General features: G+C 48.5%; 1 protein-coding gene across 1 annotated transcript in view; it reads left to right on the top strand.

The window, feature by feature from the left end:
* Positions 1–22,382, top strand: part of EXOC6B (exocyst complex component 6B) — a 223,283-nt gene that overhangs the window by 11,773 nt on the left and 189,128 nt on the right. Inside the window, exons 2-5 of the mRNA XM_082236406.1 lie at positions 17,404–17,569; positions 19,024–19,071; positions 19,743–19,833; positions 19,937–19,982. Of these exons, the coding sequence (XP_082092532.1) occupies positions 17,404–17,569; positions 19,024–19,071; positions 19,743–19,833; positions 19,937–19,982 (351 nt within the window). The remainder of the gene's footprint in view (positions 1–17,403; positions 17,570–19,023; positions 19,072–19,742; positions 19,834–19,936; positions 19,983–22,382) is intronic.

The raw sequence follows: 22,382 nt of genomic DNA on the forward strand, positions 1-22,382 counted from the left end.
TAAATGCATTAAATGATAAACAAATGTTGGCTTTTGAATTTGCAGTGCTGGTTTTTTAAAACATGATTAGAAATTCAAGAAAATAATAATTAAATGTTTCACATGGAGTAACAGCATAAGGACGCAGCAAGACTTTCCCTTCCTGCTGGTACCTTTGGTTTCTTGAGGTTAACACTTTGGTGCTCAATTGCATCTGTGTTAAGGGCATGAACTGATTTTCTATGATGCGCACTCTCTCTCCTGCCTCAGGGGTCATTTAAATCTATTTAAATCTCCTATTTCCTCCTGGAAATTGCTTTGTCTGGCAGTCAGGTGTCTTTCTCTGATTTTGCTCTATTGCATTCCTAGCCGCCAGCTGTAGGAGCGGAAGAGGGATGCCCCACCCTTTGCTGGGACTGTCAGGCATGGCCTATCCGTGAAGGGCAAAGAGCAGCCAAGGCCTTTCCTGTTTGTGCCAAGGTGGGCAGCCAGGAGTTGATGGGAAGCCCAATGCCCCTCTGGGTGGGGAGCTCCAAACGCTCCTTGCCCCTCTTAAGTTACGGGAGGCGTGCTTCTGATCCTACCACTACCAGGACCAAGGCAAGCTAGCGGGTTTGCATATTTCTTAAATATTTTAATACCATCTTCAACTGTGAGCTGCCTTGGGTCCCTGTTAGGGAAAAAGGTGGGATGATGATGATGATAATAGAAAATTTTCAGGATGGTTTACAATAGGCTATAAAACGGCAGTAATCAACAAGGCAGTTGACACCACTAAAAACAATTGCTGGAATAATGCGAAAATATATCCTGGAAAGTCTGTGAAGATATTAAAAAGGTGTCCCTTAATGTTGTGGGCTTCCATTTGGGGCATCTTGTTGTCCACTGCAGGAAACAGGATGCTGGACTAGGTGGAGCCCTTTTGTCGTCCAAGGTGGCCAATATGAAAACCAGAAGCTGCAATAATAATAAAAATTTAAACAAGAAGAGAGCTGGCAGGTAAAAGCAATTGAAGATCTTTAAGGGAATTGCCCTAAAATTGACTGGCCTGTCATAATGTTATGTCCGTAGCATTGCTGGCTGCTAGATGAGAGATGGAACAAAGAAAGGTGATCCAGGACAGGTCATACTCTTAACAGGCTCTTTGAGCTTGCTGCTCAGGATCAGAATTAAATGTTAACAAAGTGGATCTGCCCTGAGGTTTATGATCCAACCACACCAGACCTTGTCTTCCATCAAGACGATGTTCTTGCATGTATTCCTGGAATGGTCAGGGTGCATATGGTCTTTTCCTATGAAGCAGCGAGTCAACTGCTGGATTCCCTCCAGGGTATAAGTGTCTCTCCCCCCCCCCTCTTTCCTTTCTTTCCTTGAGGGAGGAGGGGAACCGGGAACAAAGGACGGAAGCTGCCATGGAGCCCATCAGCCGCCTCAGGTGGTGGATGATGAAACTACATGGACATTGATTTGGAAGGGGTTTCCTGAATAAAAGACGGCGCTTTGTGGTGAATCACTGAGGTTTTATTACGTGATGCAAGGTGTCTGTAGAAAGATTCTGCTTCCAGAAAAGGAGATTTGCAGGAAGGGGGCAGGCAAGAATGGAGACAGGGCTGCCGTCAGAGAGAAGGTGGGGCTCGCTCCTATTTGATCAGTTACAGATAGGTAGCCGTGTTGGTCTGCCATAGTCAAAATAAAAAAATTCCTTCCAGTAGCACCTTAAAGACCAACTAAGTTAGTTCTTGGTATGAGCTTTCGTGTGCATGCACACTTCTTCAGATACACTGAAACAGAAGTTGCCAGATCCTTCTATATAGCGAGAAGGTGGGGAGGGGTATTACTCAGAAGGGTGGTGCGAATAGGAGATTGGCAGGCTCATCTCAGCTATCTGCCAATCTCCTATTCGCACCACCCTTCTGAGTAATACCCCTCCCCACCTTCTCGCTATATAGAAGGATCTGGCAACTTCTGTTTCAGTGTATCTGAAGAAGTGTGCATGCACACGAAAGCTCATACCAAGAACTAACTTAGTTGGTCTTTAAGGTGCTACTGGAAGGAATTTTCCTATTTGATCAGAAATTGTTATGCAGCCTGTGTTTTAATTGGCCGAATGGGCTGCTGTGTCTCTCCCCCCCCTCCTCAGCCTGGTATGCTACCTATACAGGAAGAAGCCTCTATCCTTTCCATTTTTTATTTTTGTTCAAGGATGCTTATCATTACACCTTGCTCTCCATAGCTTGGGGGTTATCTGACTGCTGCCCACCTGGACACTCTTCATTTTGCAGCAGGTTATATTTTTGGGAATTCCAAGATGAATGCATCAGGAAAGAGGCTGAGGAATTGGGTTTCCATCTCCTGACAATCTACCAGTGTGTCCATTTGTTCTTTTGAGTACAGCAGGCTTAAAATGTACATGGGAACTCTGGGCGGTTGTGAGCAATTCACCAATTTCTGCCCAGCCCAGAGCTCCCAAACTTCTTTTTCCACATGGGCCCACCATCATTTGAACAGATTAATATTCACAACCACTGAATGTGCAATAGCAAGCTCTTAACACTTTTTAATTAGTTTTCCACTTATTTGCAGAACCTTAGAAAGGAATGCACAGCAGGTTTAAGCTATTTCCCTTCCTAACATGTATGTTGCAACCTAACATGTCCAGGAGTAACTGCCAGTGTTCAAAAGATGACACCCCCCCCCCCGAGAGAAGAATATGAACAGTATGCATACAGTCATATGGCGGGAGCCGTGTAGTTGAATGCCAATATATGGCATTCAGAGACAGGCAGAGAGTCACAGGGGTGCCTGGAGTGCCAAGACTCCCCCAGGCCTCACAAGTGGGATGTGAAGTGGGGGTTAGGGTGGGGAGAGAGACAGGGCCGTCTTTAGCATATGCACCGCCGGGGTGCAAAGATCTGCCCAGCATCCCCAAATTTAGTTTAGCCCCCGAATTAACTTCTATTATGCTTATGTCAGACACCACGCTTACGCCTCATCTCTTGTTTACAAAAGAAGGGAGGAAAAAGAAACACTTTGATTTGCTTATTTATTTACAATGCACTTAAGTCATAGAATCATAGAATCCTAGAGTTGGAAGAGACCACAAGGGCCATTGAGTCCAACCCCCTGCCAAGCAGGAAACACCATCAGAGCACTCCTGACATATGGTTGTCAAGCCTCTGCTTAAAGACCTCCAAGGAAGGAGACTCCACCACACTCCTTGGCAGCAAATTCCACTGTCGAACAGCTCTTACTGTCAGGAAGTTCTTCCTAATGTTTAGGTGGAATCTTCTTTCTTGTAGTTTGGACAACACCACAACACTTAATAATAATAGTAATAATAATAATAATAAATTTTATTTATACCCCGCCCTCTCTGCCCAGAGCCAGGCTCAGGGCGGCTAACAACAGTAAAATTACAGTAAAAACATAGTGGGGAAAAAAATCCAATTTAAAATACAGGTTAAAATGCAAATTAAAATGCAGCCTCATCAAAATCATAAGGGGAGGGAAACATAAGGGTCAGAGTGAGTCCAAGCCAAAGGCCAGGCGGAACAGCTCTGTCTTGCAGGCCCTGCGGAAAGATGTCAAGACCCGCAGGGACTTATAATACTTATAAGTATTGTTTAGACACCTACCGTATTTTTCACTCTATAGGACGCACTTTTCCCCCTCCAAAAATGAAGGGGAAATGTGTGTGTGTCCTATGTAGCGAATGCAGGCTTTCGCTGAAGCCTGGAGAGTGAGAGGGGTTGGTGCGCACCGACCCCTCTCACTCTCCAGGCTTCCGGAAGCTATCCGCAAGCCTTCAGAGCGCGGCGGGAGTTCCCGCTGGGCTCCGAAGGCTTGCGATAGCAGCCTGCAGCTGGAAGCCTGGGGAGCGCAGCGCTGCGCACCCCGGGCTTTGGGCAGCCACCCGCAAGCCTTCGGAGGCCGCACGCAACCGTGCTGCTGCTCCCGGACCTGTTCTGGGGGCTGGGGTTGGGGGAAGCTCGGGCTTCCCCCGCCCCAGCCCCACGGCTAAAAACAAAGCCAAGACAGCGAGCGGGATCCACCCGGCTGGAGAGGTTGTGCATGGCTAAAGAGGAGGCCAAGACTGCCAGCGGGATGGATCCTGCTCGCTGTCTTGGCTTCTTTGCTCTTTGGGGCTGGGGGGGGGGATTTTTTCCCCCTTTATTCCCCCCTAAAAACTAGGTGCGCCCTATGGTCCGGTGCGCCCTATGGAGCGAAAAATACGGTACTTAGGAGAAACATCAGTCGTGTCAAAGGTGCCGCTGACCCCCCTGCCGCATAGCAGCTCAATACAATACGTAACATAATATTTTGATGTAAGAGTTAATTTCGCATGCACGGCACCGTTGTGAATGACAAGCGCCGTTTTTGAGTCTGACAAACGCCACCGTTGTGAATGACAAGCGCTGACGCTGGCGCGGTGCGTCTTTGCTAAGCGAGCGCACAAAGTTGGAAGTCCTTTAGTGAAACAGTAGGTATACATTTCGGTAATACCTAGGTATATGTGTATTTTGTTTTTCTAGCTTGATCAAAATTATTTCTTATTTCATAACAGGTAGATAGTGAAGAGCTTAGGCGGCTTCAGCGGTGGGCGCCTGGTGCCCCCCAGAATTTGGCACCCGGGTGCCCTGCACCCCTTGCACCCTGGAGAGAGAGGGGCGGCCCCTCCTATCTCAGGAGCATCATAACTGTAAGGTCTTGTCTGGCCAGGGATGCCTTCCTTGCATTCCCACAGTTGGCTCAGAGCATCTTAATTAAGAGCCCGTGCTGCTTGGTGCCCTGGCTCTGTCTACAGTTGCCCCATGATTTCCCGTTGGATATCCTGTTCCACTGTACCAAACATTGAGCAGGCCTACAGGACTGCTGTGTGCATGTCTGGTCTTCAGACTCCGCTTTCTGGCTCTTGAGCAGAATTCCAAGTGGCAGCTTGAACTCTGGGGGGTCTAAGTAGTTTGGCCTCTGGGTCTCTTGGAGGCAGCAGCTGCCACCTCCTGTGTCTCGCTCGCAGTCTCAATGGACAGCAGCAGTCCTGGTGCACAGGCCCCAAGCCACTGTCTTTGCAGGGCTTTTTGTTCATGTCTGTACTAGACATGAGTCTCCCATTCAACCTCTGTAAGCAGCCTCTTAAAATGAGCCAGGCCAAATCTCTGCTGTTCTCTCTAATGCAATGCGGCAGCGATAAACATGGTCACTGCTTCCCTCTGCTTAATTGTGCACCCTGAGTTTTAAGTAGAAATGTGTGAGGACTTCCCAGAGGCCCAAAACTTAACTACTTGGCCTTTTAGCGACTACGTAAATCCAGGCCACTAGCTAGACTTGTTCATCGGAGTTTTTCAGCCTACTGTGAAGAGTAGTTTGAAACAGAGGAAAAGCTTGGAGCATCTTGGGTTAGGAACGCTGGATTTCAGAAGAAAAGTGTGGCTTTGCTGCCATCTAAAGGCCAATGGATGCATTTGCTGTGAAGCTTTTCGTTTGCCAGTTCCTTTGAATTTAATCAGCAGTTGAGGAAGAGCATAAACTGAAATAAACTGAATATGAAGGGGTGTTCCAGTAACTGCTTGCTAGGCTTAAGAGGCACAGATTGGAGCATTGGCTGGTCCTTAGCAGTCACTTCTAGCTTTCACTGACCCTGGTGTTCCCCTGTTGTCTTGAACTCCATTTTTTCTCAGGCCCAGCCCAGCATGATCCATAGCTGGGGATGATGTGGGCACCAGGTTGTGGACGGCTGATCTATTAGGGTCTCCAGCTTAGGGCTTTCTGCCTCCTACTGCTTGCCCCAGATGCATGACTGAAGAGGGATGTTCTGTAAAGCCTCCTTCCTCACTTTGTTCATGTGTTGTCCTAGCTGGAGTTAGGCAAGGCCTGGAAGGAATGGGTGCTGAAAAGAGCTTTTCCCTGGGGTTCTCCTCACTCTCTCTGTATCTCTTGATATAAGCAACTGTGATACTCTTCTGCCTTGCCTTCCTGGGACGTGCCTGGGTGGTGGTGAGGAAGACACTGTTCTGCGAAGGGTGTGTGTGTGTGTTTGCAGGCCAGAGTGTTGTGTGGGGAGACTGCTGCAGCAACTTGTGGCTGTTGGCTTGTGGGTTGCCCCAAGGGGCCATCGTCTCTTCTTAATATCCATGCGAAACGGTTAGGTGAGGTTGACTGTGGTATCATTAGTGTACGCTGAGCACACACTCTTTCCACATCTGACCCTAGACAGGCAGTGGCTTTTCTGAAGCTTAATTCAGGCAAGACAGGAGTACTAGTTTTGGATGGCATTGCATTTCCTTGGAGACCGAGGAGCGCTGCATGGATGTGCTCTTTGATCTGTTGCTCCTCCTGGATTGTCCCAGCAGTGCCCAAAAGTGCTTTTACCATTTTAGGGTGGTAGAGCAGATGTAGCCTTTCCTAACTTGATTTTTTTAAATTTTAATGCTGTTTGCTACTCTGTAGGTGGTTTAGGTTTAGGCTTTAAAAAGCAGAGTATAAACTTGTGAATCAACTGCAAATATGTATTGAAAAGGCCTTTGCAAAGAGAGCAGCCTGCTTAGACTACATGCCATGGAAGCAATGAGTTTAAAATCTGGGAATTTAAAACTGGAAAGTTTCAGGCAGCTGAGGGATGCCTTAAATTGCAGATAATTCCACCCTGGTTCATGTAGCTGAAGGTGTGTCTGGTGGCAGAAGTGTTGTCTTGAGGGTCTGCTGTGATGGCAAAGCAGGCCGGGCACATGTTCAGTGCTCTGCTTCTGTGAAAAAAGCTGCTTGGATCCACACACTTTGCAGTCTTTAGGCCACAACTCATCTTTGGGTACATCAAATGCTTTTATTACAGTTAAAACGCTGAGCTGCTGCCTCTTGTCCCACTTCTTGGTGCTTTAATGGTGCTTCTGCAGCTCAGAAGCCCCCCTCCAATTTATGAGGAAATGTGCTATCATTCAAGCTGCCCTCCTTGTGGGTCTGTGCCTGCTCTGAAATCTGTGCGCAGTTATGACCTGGATCTGCCCCTGACGAACGGGCTTGGCTTCCGTTTCTCTTGTGCTCAGGTCAGGGTGAGGCCTTCCAGGTCCCTTTGGAAAAACTAGCAAAATGTTGGCCGCAGTCTTGGGTGTGGAGGGGCTTAAAATGGAAGTAATTTATTCTTTGCAGCACTAGATGGCAATGTAATTTCAGAATGTCCCTTCTGTAGCTCCTTGTACCTTGCCTAGAGAACGGTTATTCCTGGCAGCGGTGTCCTGGTGCCTTTCCACATTACTTGAGCAACAGTGCTGTACTTTGCTTCTGCATGTTGCCTTGACCTAAACTCACCTGCATTGCTGCATTCATCGTCTTGGACAGGCTTGCTTAGATCTCTCCTCTTGGGGGATCTGCACTCACTTCCCCCTTGTATGTGTTCTTTGAACAGACAAGCAGGCAATACAGGATGCAAAATAAAGAATCAAAGAGCGCCTTGCTAAAAACCATGCAAAAAAGCACTGCCTTTAATGCCTTATATCTCATAGGGCTTTTCTTACATCCTCCATATGTTCTCTGGCAGGAAGGTGAACATTCTTGGCAAAGGTTCTGTACTTGCTTCGCATTCCATCGCTTGGGATTTGGTGGCCCTCTTTCTTGCATTCCTCGTTGCTGGCAGTTCCAGTGTTCTGCTAACTTGCTTAAATTAATTTGGAAGATTTATATACTCTTCCTTCCCGCCCTCCATACTGGTGATGCTGTATCATTAATCAATAGCAGTGTTTCTGCAAACTGGCGGCCGGCTCCTTAGCCAGGAGGAAGGATGCAGTCCCTCTTGAGTAGAAGAACAGAGCACTCTGGTCTGCGGAAACTGTTTCCCTTCCAATCTGGGCACAGTGAGAGCTGCAGAGAAGTGATCTGGGGAAGGAGAGGGATTATGCCAGGCCCACACAAGGTAGCCTCCAGGCAGTGTTGCGGTTCTGGGAAGTCATGTCTTGCCCACAGTGCTATCTTGGTATCTGGGCATTGGACCATTTAAGATATTCTTGTTGGCAGTCTCTGGGGTTAAGCCAGCTGTGCCTGCTTGCCAGAGGGAGAGGGTGATCTGTACAATCAATATGCCTTAACTAGGCTTTGGAAGGGAAGAGCTGAGCAATTGTTTTAAACATGGATGCGTGCCAGTTTGCTTCTGGGCTACTTCAGTCTGCTGCGTGTCTTGCTGGGGCTGTAAATTGAAGGGCAAGAGGATAATTAGGGCTCATTAGCAACTTTTCCTTGTTGTGGATTTTTCTAGTTGTGGATTTTGCGGCTAAAGTTAATTCGAGTAATTAACGAAGCCTTAAATGTTTTAACAATGGCTATTACAGACGGTTCTGTCATTTGTGGCTTATGTAGGCCAAGCTCAGGGTAACCTTATGAATAGTTCAGAATCTCACATCCTCTGCATGGGACGCATTGAGGTCGTGCTGCTGGGCTTGATCAGGAGGTGTTCCCCGTGGATTATGCCCATGGTACTGTTCTTGTCTCTCATTCTCCCATTCCTTAATTTCCCTCTCTTCCCTCCCTTGTGCTAAGACGTCACTCCCTTGGCACAAGCAAATGGACCAGGCGGCATCACCCTGTAGCAGCATGGGCAGCGTGCAACAAGGCCACTTAGGCTTCAGCCCTCACGGGTACAGTGGTGCCCCGCAAGACGAATGCCTCGCAAGATGAAAAACTCGCTAGACGAAAGGGTTTCTCGGTTTTGCGTTGCTCCGCTAGACGAATTTCCCTATGGGCTTGCTTCGCAAGACGAAAACGTCTCGCGCTTTTTTCTTAAAGCCGCTTGAAGAGGCGCAGTTGCAACGGACTGTGCTTCGCAAGACGAAAAGCATCGCAAGATGAAAAGACTCGCGGAACGAATTATTTTCATCTTGCGAGGCACCACTGTACCTGGGGAGAAATGGCCACGTTTCAAAAGAACCAAACCCTGAAAGTTTCAGCCCTTTAGCTCTTAGAAAACCTGGGCTGATGAGATGTGGGTGGTGATTCCTGGAAAATGCAATGGGTGCTGTAGAACTCAGTGCAAGGCAGACTTTCAGTTGTCAGTGACAGTAGCATAAAAACCGCTTTGTTTTGTGTGAGTTGACACCTGGAGGGCTGATGTATGAAGGGCTCCATGCTTCTTAGTACAGTGGTGCCTCGCAAGACGAAATTAATTCGTTCCGCGAGTTTTGTCGTCTTGCGGTTTTTTTCGTCTTGCGAAGCACGGTGTCGGAAAAGTTTTGGGAAAGCTTCAAAAATCACCAAAAACCTCAAAAAAGGCTACCACACCGCGTGCTATGAGTTGCTCCTCGAAGTCAAGTCGCAACTGTATTAACGGTGTTAAGAAAAAGGAAACAAACTTGCAAGACGTTTTCGTCTTGCGAAGCAAGCCCATAGGGAAAATTGTCTTGCGAAGCAGCTCAAAAAACAAAAAACCCTTTCGTTTTGCGACTTTTCCGTCTTGCGAGGCATTCGTCTTGCGAGGTACCACTGTAGCAGGACACGGCAACCTCGCTTACCGCTCTTCCCCACTGCTTCCCACTCTGACCTTCCTTCTCTTCCTCCGGTGCTCCAGTGCAAACACATGAGGATGGATCAGAAGGGAATTTTCTTCACCTGATGATTTGGTCCCCTGGCCCCTCCCCCCAGGTATTAGATTGCCATGTGGAAATTGCACCTGCCCAAAATTGCTTTTGGGAAGACTTTGCTGATGGGTCCTCTTTTAGGCTCTGGGTTCAACCAGAACCAGTGAAGGCGGTGAAGGTCCTGTGTGAGTGTCTGGAGGCGGTTGGAGGATGGATGGCGGCTAACAGATTGAGGTTGAATCCTGACAAGACAGAAGTACTGTTTTGGGGGGACAGGAGGCAGGCAGGTGTGGAGGACTCCTTGGTCCTGAATGGGGTAACTGTGCCCCTGAAGGACCAGGTGCACAGCTTGGGAGTCATTTTGGACTCACAGCTGTCCATGGAGGCACAGGTCAATTCTGTGTCCAGGGCAACTGTTTACCAGCTCCATCTGGTATGCAGGCTGAGACCCTATCTGCCCGCAGACTGTCTCGCCAGAGTGGTGCATTCTCTCGTTATCTCTCACCTGGACTACGGACTACTGCAATGCGCTCTCTGTGGGGCTACCTTTGAAGGTGACTCGGAAACTACAACTAATCCAGAATGCGGCAGCTAGACTGGTGACTGGGAGCGGCCGCCGAGACCACATAACACCAGTCTTGAAAGACCTACACTGGCTCCCAGTATGTTTCTGAGAACAATTCAAAGTGTTGGTGCTGACCTTTAAAGCCTTAAACGGCCTTGGTCCAGTATACTTGAAGGAGCATCTCCACCCCCATCGCTCAGCCCGGACACCGAGGTCTAGCTCCGAGGGCCTTCTGGTGGTTCCCTCTCTGAGAGCCCTGTTTAGGGAAGCTTTTAATGTTTGATGGATTGCTATATTTTAATATTTTGTTGGAAGCTGCCCAGAGTGGTTGGGGAAGCCCAGCCAGATGGGCAGGCTATGTATGTATGTATGTATGTATGTATGTATGTATAAATCAATCAACCAACCAACGGCCACAGAACTTGGGGGCTACCGGTAAGACATTCTTTGCATGGCTTCCTTGAGTCATATGGAAAGATTTGTTCTGCAAGCACCTTAGGGTAGTGGAACTTGAATTGCTTCTACTCAGTTTGTGATGCCTCCTGGTTTGGATTACATAGGTTGGTGTGCATATATGAGAGAGAGACGGATTAAATGCGGATCCTTTCACCTAAATGGGTAGGTGGGTGGGCCAGATCCCACACGGTTCTGGCTGCTTCCAACTCACGCAGGCCAGCTTTTTCCATGCTGGCTGCCCCACAGGTCTGGGGAGCCTGTGTTGTGGGCAGTGGTTCTTTGGCCACCTGCGCTGTTCCTCCTGAAGGCCTGGCTGTGCTGGAACACCATGCGAGGGAAAGCGGAACTGAGTGAAGGACACCCTAGCCGCCTCCATCTGAGCCTGCCTCTCATTAGAGCGCAACACTTTTCCCAGCGATGGCCCACACGGCACGAACACTTTCAAGCAGCTCCGAGCCCCGCTGCGGCGCACTGCTGGATGCCTCCCGTTGTGACGGCCAGTGTGTTTTGTTTACAGCGCATCATAAAGATGATTCACTCCCTCCCTTAATATCAACCAGCTTGGAGGGGCTCAAATCTATCTCGCCTGGGTGTAGGGCTTGTTCCCATCAACCCTACACATGGTGCGAATCAACTGTCCTTCCAACTTGAAAGGGCCTGGGAGAGGCAGGCTCCCTTGCTGACGCACCGCTTTTGTTCTGGGGGGAATTGTTTCCATTGTGTCCTCCACAAGGAGGGAAGCGAAAAGTGTCGCTTGTGGCCAGTTCCCTCTCCATAGTTCTCAGTTGGGGGGATCTGTGCTGGCTGGAGCAGGCCTGGCTCGCCTGCCTTCTGGGTTGCTCCTTGCATTTCCTGGCACTCGCTGAGGCCATATGCGAGCTCCCCCACCCCCCAAAAAAACCATCTTTCTCTCGTAGCCCCAGATGACAAAAGGCATGTTCCCTAATAAGAACGCTGAAACCAAAAATGCTCTCCTGTAGCTTAAATTGGAGGCATTGTTCTTTATTTCCTTTCTGATGGAGCTGGGTCTGGATTTACTGGCACTCGGCAGCTCCAGGGTGGCTGAGTTTATTCCTTCTAATTGGCTTGGCCTTTAGCAGAGGCTTCACAGTTTCTTTTCCCTGGTCAGCCAGAGGTCCAGGCTCAAAGCCTCTGGGCATATATGGAATGGAAAATGTTAGCAGCAGAGATGGTCATCTTGGGGTGCACTGGGTGAAGCCCACACATCCTGTGGATTTTCCCTGACTGTTTAGAAGAAGTTTGCATCTCACATTGACCTAAACAATGCTATTATTCATGCGCATGCTTTGAAAGTGGCTCATTGGCGGTGTTCGAAATTGGCCAGGTGCATTTTGCACCTGGCTATTGGGCACTTGCAACCTGGTGAAGATACTTGGGCGCCAGAATGATGCCTGACATTTCCACCATCATGCATGCTTGGGGATAATTGGATCTTGCCTGTTTTCACATACTAGCAACACATCCTGTAGAGTGCTATCTCTTAGGAACCAAAAAGTCATATTGGAAAATACGACCTTTGAACTGTCTGGCCCACAAATGGCAAGTAGACATTCCGTTTTGGTGACTGGTTTAAAGAGCTGTTTGGCACCTAGCTTCTGAGTTTCTAACACGGGCTCACGCCAATTGCTCTTTGCTTGTGTCTGCTTGCTGGCTTGTCCATTTCTGCAGGCAGAATGTGTTTGCTGCAGCCGAAACTGGTTTGTATCCCATGCATGAATGTTGAGATCAGGCCTTCTTGGCCCTCCTGAGCCCCTGGTGGGTTGTGGGTTCCCATAATAACCAGTTGGGCTATTGGTTTTGATAACGGCCAGTAGTAAGGTGAAGGTGAGAGATGTCAAGCGAGTGATGGGAGGCCTTTTCTTCTACTTCAATTCTTTAACAATACGCTAAGAAAATCCCATCGGGAAGACTGGCAGCAAAGTCCCAAAGCATATGCAATTTGGATTGTCTGTCACTAGTTGAGAACAGTACGGTTGTGGCTGCAGGTAAAGAACTGGTTTAAGTTGCACGCAGCTGGCTGACCCCAGAAAGTGAGTGCGAAGAGTTTCCCCTTTGAGGTAAGCAAAAGCAGGGGCCTGGGGGCACGATGGTCAGTTAAAACCAGAAGATGATGCTATTGGCAGGCAGTCTTGTCCATTCCTCGCTATCCTCCACCAACCGCCTGCTTCCTGGCTTTGCCCCATGAAGCCCCAACAAGGCCACAACCTCCTCATCCTGTTCTCTGAGGCCGGGGTCTCTGAACCCTTCACTCTTATCACTGAGCTGTGCTGCGTAGAAGGGTCTTTTCTATTTTTGTGCCTTAGAACATTTCAGTGCGGCCAACTGGCTTAGCAGTGGTCGTAGTAATAGCCCCCTCAACTTTCCTGGGGGTGGCTTGCCATGCCCTTCTTTAAATTGCCATGTTCCTGTGCACCTCAGGACCCAGCAGAAACACCTCTTCCGTACTTCTAAAGCCTTCCATGGCTACTCTGCTCTTTCCTTCTGACATGTCTCCTTCAGCGATCCTCCAGCTCCACCATCTGCAGCTGTCGGAAGGTTCCCAGCTCCCTCTAGACTCTGCATTTGTTGCCCTGTGGCTGGGAACTGCCTCCCGCATCTCCTTTGTGCTCATGGATGGAGCTCTGTAGATCAATGGAGTGGCCTGTTTCATCTGGGATTGCCCGTGCTCTCTGCTCTATGAAGAACGGAGCGTTTTCCTTCCCGCTCTTGGTGCTGGGGGGTGGGGTGGAGGTTTGGGGCATCCAAACTCTTGCTGACCTCTCCCAGCCCACGCTGTGACTGTTTGCATACTTGTGCATTAAGCAAGCAGCTCGCTTTTTGTTCCACTTTATTTTTAACTTCTTCTAATAAACAAAATGCTAATGCTTTTATGTCGCTTAATGAGAAGAAAATGTCTGAAGGTTAAAAACCATCGTGGCATATTTTGCCTTTTTAAATTGAAGTCCAGGCTTTTGTTCCATTTATTAATTGAAACCAAAAAGCGAGACGTTTCCGTGCCCCAGAAAGTGATCAGGCTGTCCCGGCATGTGAATTCCTGGGGTCCTCTGTTCTCCCTGCTGCCGGCTCCTCCTGCCTAAATGGATTTCAGTTGGGAGCTCCTCATTTAGGGCCAGCAAAGGGGTCACATTTGGACCTGCACCTGTCAGCGGACCCTCCGGCTTAGGCAGAGTGGCTGCAGCGCACGCTCATCTCACGTTCTGGTGACCAAAAGGTCCATTGGCATTCTACATGTCTTCCAAGGGGCTTTAAGTAGACTATAGAAGAGAATTACAGTGGTACCTTGGGTTGCAGACTCCGCTAACCCAGAAATAGTACTTCGGGTTAAGAACTTTGCTTCAGGATGAGAACAGAAATCATGCTCCGGCAGCGTGGCGGCAGCGGGAGGCCCCATTAGCCAAAGTGGTATCTCAGGTTAAGAACTGTTTCAGGTTAAGAATGGACCTCCAGAATGAATTAAGTTCTTAACCCGAGGTACTACTATATGTGTCATCCATACAACCACCTGGGGGCAGGGGGAGTTGGTCTGATCCTGCACATGGCTCCTGTGTTTGTGGCTCATGCTGCCATGTCCTGGCTCGCTCCTTGGGCTACTCCTGAAAGGGACCTGCAGTGGGTTGCATGTGAGTGATTCCCCGTAATAATTTTTATTATTATTATTATTATTATTATTATTATTATTATTATTATTATTATATTTATTTATACCCTGCTCATGTGGCTGGGCTTCCCCAGCCACTCAGGGCGGCCTACAACCGAATATCAAAAAGACAATACAGCATCAAACATTAAAAACTTCTCCAAACAGGGCCGCAGCATTGCCTGACTTGTCAGCTCACAGGTCAGCAGAGCTGAGTTTAATCTGTTAATCTTGCTGGTCCAAAGCGATCAGATGCTTTGTGCGGCCCCGGCCTCTGACCTGCAGTTGGGACCCCTGCATGCCGTGAGCAGGATGCTCAGGGGGGGACATGTCAGAGCCGCTTTTGCCTCCTGGTTTGTGGCCATGTAAATGCAATAAGACAGTGCAATGTGGAATCACTTTATTTCCAGGGTTCAGATCCCAAGGCATCTGCAGAGAGAGTGAGTGGACCAGCTTTAAGAACTCTTTTGGGCTTGTTCTGTGGCTGAGCTATGTGGCAGCTTTTCACAATTGTGAGGGATGGGCCCTCTCGCCGTTGGCTTCCTCTCCTTTAGCCCATCTCACCCCAGTGCAGGCTTGCAATGAAAAGAGCTGTGTATGAGGACTAAGCCAAGCAGTCGCTAGATGGCAGGCTCTCCTTTCTTAAAAAAAGGCACATTGCTAGTTTCAGAAGAGAGTTGCAATGCACCAGGCTTTAGCCTGTGTCTAATGAAGATATACTAATATCCAGATTTATCACCTTTCATTAATTACAAGAGTGCTTGTTTTTAGTCGCCCCCCCCCCCCCCGTATAAAAAAACAAGTTTCCTCCCTTTGTACATGAAAATGCTGAGGTCTACATACTGTGCCTTAGACCAGATGATAAAATTTTACTACAATGTTGATGGTTTCCATTTCCATCTTCTTGTTTTATCCCCACCCTGCATCCCACCCCATATTTCCCTAACTGGCGAAAGCTAAGAATATTAGCAAAAGCAACAAAGAGGCTTACAGCACCTTACAGACTAACAAATTTTATTCAGGCATAAGCTGCCATCCACTGGAGCCCAGACGTAGGCTCTGGCGCGTTATAACCCAGGAAAGCTTGTTCCACAATGAAACTTTAAGGTGCCACAAGAATTGTTCGTGTCCTTGCAGCAGAAATGTTTTATGGTAGATGATGATAAAACAAGCTGTGCATATACTGTATTTTAATTCCCCCCAAACCTTTTGTGGGAGGGGGAATGTGAAATGGAGGAGCCATTTTTATGGCTTTACTACAGTGGTACCTCTGGTTACGAACGCTTCAGGTTACAATCTCCCCTAACCCAGAAGTAGCTGCTCCTGGTTGCGAACTTTGCCCCAGGATGCGAACGGAAATCGCATGCCAGAGGCAGGCCCCATCAGCGAAAGTGCACCTTGGGATAAGAACAGTTTCAGCCTAAGAATGGACCTCCGGAACGAATTAAGTCTATAACCAGAGGTACCACTGTATTTCTGTTAAATCTTACACCTTTAGTCAGGAAGCTGCTTGGGGATCTGCTAGTGGTTTCTGGCTTTGCCTTGTGCCATTCAGAGTTGTATTTAGTACTGGGAGATGCAAGATAGAGTGATAATGGGACAAGTCCCCAGTACAGTGGTACCTTGGTTTAAGAACAGCTTAGTTTATGAACAACTTGGATTAAGAACGCTGCAAACCCGGAAGTAGTTGTTTTGGTTTGTGAACTTTGCCTTGGAATAAGAACATGTTTCACTTCCTCTTGAGTGTGTTCCATTTGTAAATTGAGCCCCCTGCCGCTATGGGAAAGCACGCCTTTGGTTTAAGAATGCTTTGGTTTAAGAATGGACTTCCGGAATGGATTAAGTTCATAAACCAAGGTACCACTGTAAACGCCTTGTTTAGGGTGTATTGTCATGAAGAGGGGTCTCTGTCAGGGCACTCCAATTCATGTCCTTACAGAGGGTAATGCTATTAAGTTCAGTAGGACTTGCTCCCAGGTAAGTGCGCATGGGATTTGTACTGGTTGTGAGGGGAGGCAGAGGAGCAGCTGCATTTCGAACTGCAGAGAAACCTTAAGCAGTGTCTTTAGTCAATCCTAAACCGAAATGTTGGAGTATAAGATAACAAATCAGAATTCAAGAAGAGAGCACATTTCTTCTGTTGCCTCACACTAGGGCTTGAACGCACTGTAGGGCATCCAGAGGTGTTTGCCCTGTTGTTGTTGTTGATTTATTGAATTTATATACCGCCCTATGCAGTACCTGGAGGTCTCAGGGCAGTTGTGGAATGGGATTTCCAGTTTCTTTTCTCCGCCCTCCAGCCCTCTGCATGCCCCCCATCTGCTCCAAAGCGTCCCCTAGGATTTGGGGGTGCATGTGGAGTTGCATGGGAAGGAGAAGGAGGAGAACACCTGTTGCTTGAGTGGCTGCTTGCTTGTTCTGCGTCTGCTCATTGGGTACTCCTTTTCAGTGTGCTTTCTTCTGGATGCTGAGACCTCGCAGTCCAGCTTTGCACCAAGGATGTTCTTGTCCACCTACCAGCTTCTTCTCTCATCACGTTGCTGGCTCTGGATGCTGTGTTCCAGATCCTCGGACTGTTCTCCTCTTATTCTTTGGCTTCCCACTCCTCCCTTCCATGCCCTCCCATTCAGCATTCTGCAGCTGAGCAAGCAGGTGGCAAAGTCAGCCATGCAGATGCGGTGTTGACTCTTGCTCCCTAAACGGTCCTCTGGCAGCTTCTCTTTTCTGAATGGCTGCTGCTCATAGAAAGATTATTTGTGAATCGCCATGTGATGACCTTAGTACCACCTCTCTGTGTGTATTTCACTCTGCTGTCATCCACCTTGAGCACTGTTAGATTAAAAGCCAGGATACAAACCTTTTAAATACCAAATAAATTGCTGCCGACATTTTTTAACTAATTCGTATTTTCTTCTAAATAATTGAGATCACTTCACTCCTATCTCTTGAGTAGTTCCTTGAACTTCTGTGACGAGGGAAGTGAGGTGGGGAAAAACCCGAACGGCAGATCTTGTTGTGGTGGAAATCATACACTTTCTCTTGCAGTAAAATCACAAGGTGTTGCAGTGCATCTTTCATTCCCTTGCTCCCCACCCTCAGCTCTCCTTCAGATTCCTTTAGTGAAGTTCAGCGACTGAGAGTGGATTCTGAAGGTGTCTTTCTGCCCAATCCCCTTGCGTTTCATCCAGGTCTGTCTACGATGGTGAGGAGCATGGGCGCTTCATGGAGAAACTCGACGCTCGCATCCGGAATCACGACCGTGAAATCGAAAAGATGTGCAACTTCCATTACCAGGGCTTTGTGGATGCCATCACTGAATTCTTGAAAGTCAGGGCAGAAGCCCAAAAGCTCAAGGTAAGGAATGGGATCCATCACTGTGGGCAGTGCTTAGGATTCCTGTGAAGGGGCAATGAGCTCCTAGGAGGAGACAGCAACCTACGTGTGCTGGTCTGAAGGAGAACCGCAGGCTCACTGCAGACCTATGTTGGAACAGCAGAGAATGCGCTACAGTCTGGGGTTGGATGCTGGTATGCAGGATTACTGCTTGCTATTTACTCTTGAGTAATAGCTGTAGCTGCCTTAAAGTGGGGGGAGTAAAGTAGAACTTCGTTCTGCAAATAACACTGATCTCTGGTGCGTTTGGTGCACAAAGCGTTTTGAAGTTTATGCCACAAGAACAAAGAGTTGCAGTTGTTTGGCTCAGGGCAGCAAAGCCTTGAGCTGCAAGCTTGAGCAGGTGTTTTGGTTGAGTTGCAAATTGTGTCTCCCATGCCCAGATACAGTAGAGCATCAAAGCTCATTGATCCTGGGAGAGCCAGTGAATGGGTGGGCTTTGAAGCTCCACTATATCAGCCTGTTTAAAATGTTGCTTGGTACAAATTCTATGCCAGTGAGGTCTGTGGATTCATGCCCTGTCCAAGGAAATAGTAGGTTCCTTAGAGAGGCTTGCGAGAGTTTGGTGGCAGCTGTCAGGGGACCAACTTGCATCTTCCCATTCAGTCTAATCATAAGATGCCTGGCTTCAAGGCTGATGTTGAAGCCTCTCCCCTTGCAGACATTCATGCTTCTGAGACCAAAAGTTATTCCACATTTTTCCTTTGGCTACCAGCACCATTGTTCAATATTGTAGCCGGCTGAGCAGCTCCTGTGTGTAGTCGGAGAAACTCAGTCCTCCCTTTGCCTCTTCAGATCGTGGGAAGCATAAGTTTTAGTTCTCCCTTTGTGTGCTGATGAATTGCCAACTCTGTTGGGATTGGCATGCTAGAAGCTCCCACCTGTGGCCTGCAGTCTGTTGCAGCGCTGGGTCTGGGCTGGCGGCTTCCAGTTGGAGCCCCACTTCTGGGCTCACTAGGGCAGCTTCAGAGGCCTATTTCACTGGCCCTCTTCCATCAGTTTTTCACACTAAACCTACGGATTTCAGCTGGCCTGTGCATGTCTTGGTGGGATGCATTTGTGTTGCTTTTGACCTCTAGGTTGCCTTGTGTGCACTCTCTGAAGCGTGGGGAGGCTGAAGAGCACCTCAGGCCTTCTTCTGTGACCCTGCTGCCCAGCAAAGAGGTGTGTTGTCGGTCATGAATAAAGTGTCACAATGCTCTTGCTTTTGTTAAAACATCTCCCAGTCCTTGGTGACATTTCATAACTGCGCTCACTTTTCCCGGTATCTGGGATCAGTTTGCATGACGAGATTTCGTGTGGGCTCGTTAAGCCAAGGAACATCTTCCAGTTCATACAATCTCCTTTTCCAGCCCGACGCCCAAGACTTTCAACTAGGTGCTAATTGAAACAACAATGTGGTTTTCTCTTTGCAGAATCAAGTCACGGACACAAACAGAAAACTGCAAATGGAAAGCAAAAAAGTAAGCCCAGGGTTCTAGTGTTGGGGAGGGGGAAAAAAGCATCAGGTGTGGGCTCTGACCATTGTATGGGTGCCAGACATGTTGGGCTTGTGTGCCAGGGAAACCATGTGATTCCAAGGTGGAAGGTCACTGTGTGCTGTGATTTCCTTGCCTGTCTTCCAATTCCCTTGCGTGCATTTTCTATGCCTCCTTGGTGAGATCTGTACAAGAACGCCCAACATCCAGTTTTCAGACTGTGGAGCATGGGAAATGTGAGTGCAAGAGAGCTCCTCTCCGGGAGGCCTTACAGGGAAGAGTTAGCCCAGAGTGAGAAGCTCCATGCCCCAGCCCCACACTCCCCTCTCTGCTCTCATCTCTTACGTGTTCCTTGCTGGTGACCTTCCCTCTGCCACCTGCAACTGCCTGAAGCGCAGTTCCTGCTCCCTCCGCCTTTCCTCCTTTGCTGCCCTGTATGTTTGAAACGACTTCTCATGTAGACCATGCTTGCTAGCAACAGCTACAGTCCACCTAGGCCAGGAATACCCAGATCCATTTTCCTCATCGTTCCTTGATCCTGAATGGATGGTTGGATGGAACAGAAAATGGTCCTGCGGCCTTTGAGCCTTTGCTATGCAGCAAGCGAAGTTGACTTGGAATGCAGTGCTAGGGTTAAACGGAGGTTTCTTTTACAGCTGGTGGGAGCGATGGAAGAGCTGAAACAGTGCCGGCTGCAGCAGCGCAATATTTCTGCCACAGTGGATAAGCTCACGCAGTGCCTTCCTGGTGAGAGACGAAGCAAAGAACGTCTGCATGGCTCTAGATATGGCACCAGTACCCCATTTCTTCTCTTACTGACTTCTGTATCCTTATGTCTCCTCTGCTCTAGTTCTGGAAATGGATAGCAAATTAAGAGAGCAAATGAAATCTAAAAGGTAAGCTCATAATGGTGGCCGGCATGACAAATGTGACAGCGTCTGTCTGGAGGTCTTAGCTTCACTGAAACAAACGGACGGACACCCCAAGAACGGAACAGCAAATGGCACAGCCGGCTCAAGGCATTTTGGCCTCTGAGGCCAGAAACCCAAATGCTGCTCCCGTCCTGCAACCCAGAGCAAGCCCCACTGGGCGCTCACTTCCCTCTTGCTTCAGTGGGGCTGCTTGCGCAGGGGAACTTCCCAGGGGATTGTGCTCCATGGCTCAGCCTTTGCCACTCACTCTGCGGAACTTGCTGCCACCTGGCTTCATCCCACAGAAAGCCTGTCTCTGGGAAGCCCCTTGGTGCTGTGGTGGTTTCCTGTTCAGCCAAAAGCAGACTGGGTCCCTTGCTGCCATGATGCATATACGTCATACCTTTGTTTTCAAACAGCCTAGTTCTCGAACATTTTGGCTCCTGAACGATCAAAACCCGGAAGTGACTGTTCTGGTTTACAACTGTTCTTTTGGAAGCTGAACGTCCGATGGGGCTTCCCTGGCTTCCGATTGGCTGCGGGAACTTCCTTTGGTTCCTTTCCCCCTCCTTCAGCCACTACAATGCAGAAGGAGTCATGCCCCCACTCCTAACCTATTTTGACAATGATCCTCACAAATCGCATTCTAAATATACCCATGGCAAGTGTCTTGCATAAAACCATTGCACTGGCAGCTTTTAATGTCTGGTGTTCTGTTGTGTTTTTTATTTTTTATATTATGTTGGAAACCTGGCGGAGTGGCTGTAGGCGGAGTAAAAGTAATAAATTATCATCATCATCATCATTCTCTTCCTCCTCCTCATGTCTAAATGACCAAGTAGAGATGGATTTGAGGGTTTCTTCTAATAATACTGCCTTGCATTTTCCCCATTTTAAGTCTCTTTTTAATGGTCTTATTTTGCCTTCTTTCTACTGAGGCAGAGCGCATGTGCTAATTTATATCTTAATCAGTTCCCCTGTTGATGTAACCAGCTTCATTCTCCTCGCACCTGTGAAGCAAGCTGCAAGGGGAAATATCCCCCCCCAAAAAATAATAATCTAGTTTTCCCGAAAGGCCGGTTTGGTTGGAGAATATTTGATGACTGTCTGACTTGCTTGGCTGTCAGTGAGATGGGAGCCTCTTTTCTCCTTTGCTCACCCAGATAGGGGTCAGGTACTTAGTTTGAAGATCTGTCTCTCTAACAGTCGAAAGATGCCCTGGACTCTCCTGCCTGTTTCTCCTGTCTTTGCAGCTGGTTTGTGTCAACAGGCCTCATCCCTGCCTTCCAAAGGGGAGAGCCGTTTTGGTCTGATGCAGCACAAACGAAGCCTCTTTAGCCTTTGTTAGTCTTTCAGGCTTTTTTGCTGCCGTTAATCCATCTCTGGACGGTGTCCCGGAAGTCCCTTGGGGTGAAAGATGGCACCACGTCGAGTTGGCCTCCAGGCTCCTCTCACGAGCGCAGGAGCCGAGGCGCCACGGCTGTTGAGAGGCTGAGCAGGGCACAGCTGGGAGGCCTGGCTTGGGAGCTGCACTCCGAGGGGTGGCGGGTGGGTGGGTGACAGGGGCATGTTTGGGTCCACATGACCTCACTGGCTTGAGATGTCTGTCAATGGGAAGAACATTGGCTGCTCTGGCAGGCTGTCGGGGGGCCTGGGTGGCGAGTGTAGCCAAACTCCACAGGTCCCTTTGGTCATCCTTCAAACAACAGTGTCTTGAGATGAAGCAAGCCTGGCCTGCGTCTGTTCTGCTGGCCTAACGTCTGGCTACTCGTGTAACCTTTGCTTTCTCTCCAGAGGAGCTGCATTTTATTGGAAATAGCTTTACCTAAACCTCATGGCAACACAAACAGAGCCTGGATTCCTGGAGTAAACAGCACACTGACTTTTGCTCTTGATGGCCTCTACAATTTTCAGTTAAAACAACTTCCCTTTCCTCCAGTTGCACATTATGCAAACATTGTTTGGAGATGAGGACATCTGAGCAGTTCTGTGTGTGCATTTTTCAACTGGCATGCACACTTTCTGACTGGACACATTTTTAGTGGTAGGGGGTGCGAACGCCAGAGTGTCCTGACCAAACATCTTTGGCATGTGCTACATTCCTGCTGAAACCTTTTCTCAGGACCCCCAGAAACTCCACTGATTTCACCCCTGGGTTTGAAAAGTTTGGTAAGAAGCAGAATCTATTTTCTTGCCTCTTAAATAAATGCAAGCTGCTTTCCAGCTCTCTGAAGTCTCCTGGTCCACCCACCTGCATGCACCTGTGTGCACCGATTGTCAGGACTAGCAAGCAAGGAACTGTTGCATGCCTTGGCCCAGCAGGAGAACTGGGAAATTGTTGCTTTCGGAGGAAATCTCTCCCAAAAAGAATGGATCATAAATGGG

Source organism: Podarcis vaucheri (assembly GCF_965113315.1).
Source record: "Podarcis vaucheri genome assembly, chromosome: 9".
NCBI classification, from domain to species: Eukaryota; Metazoa; Chordata; class Lepidosauria; order Squamata; family Lacertidae; genus Podarcis; species Podarcis vaucheri.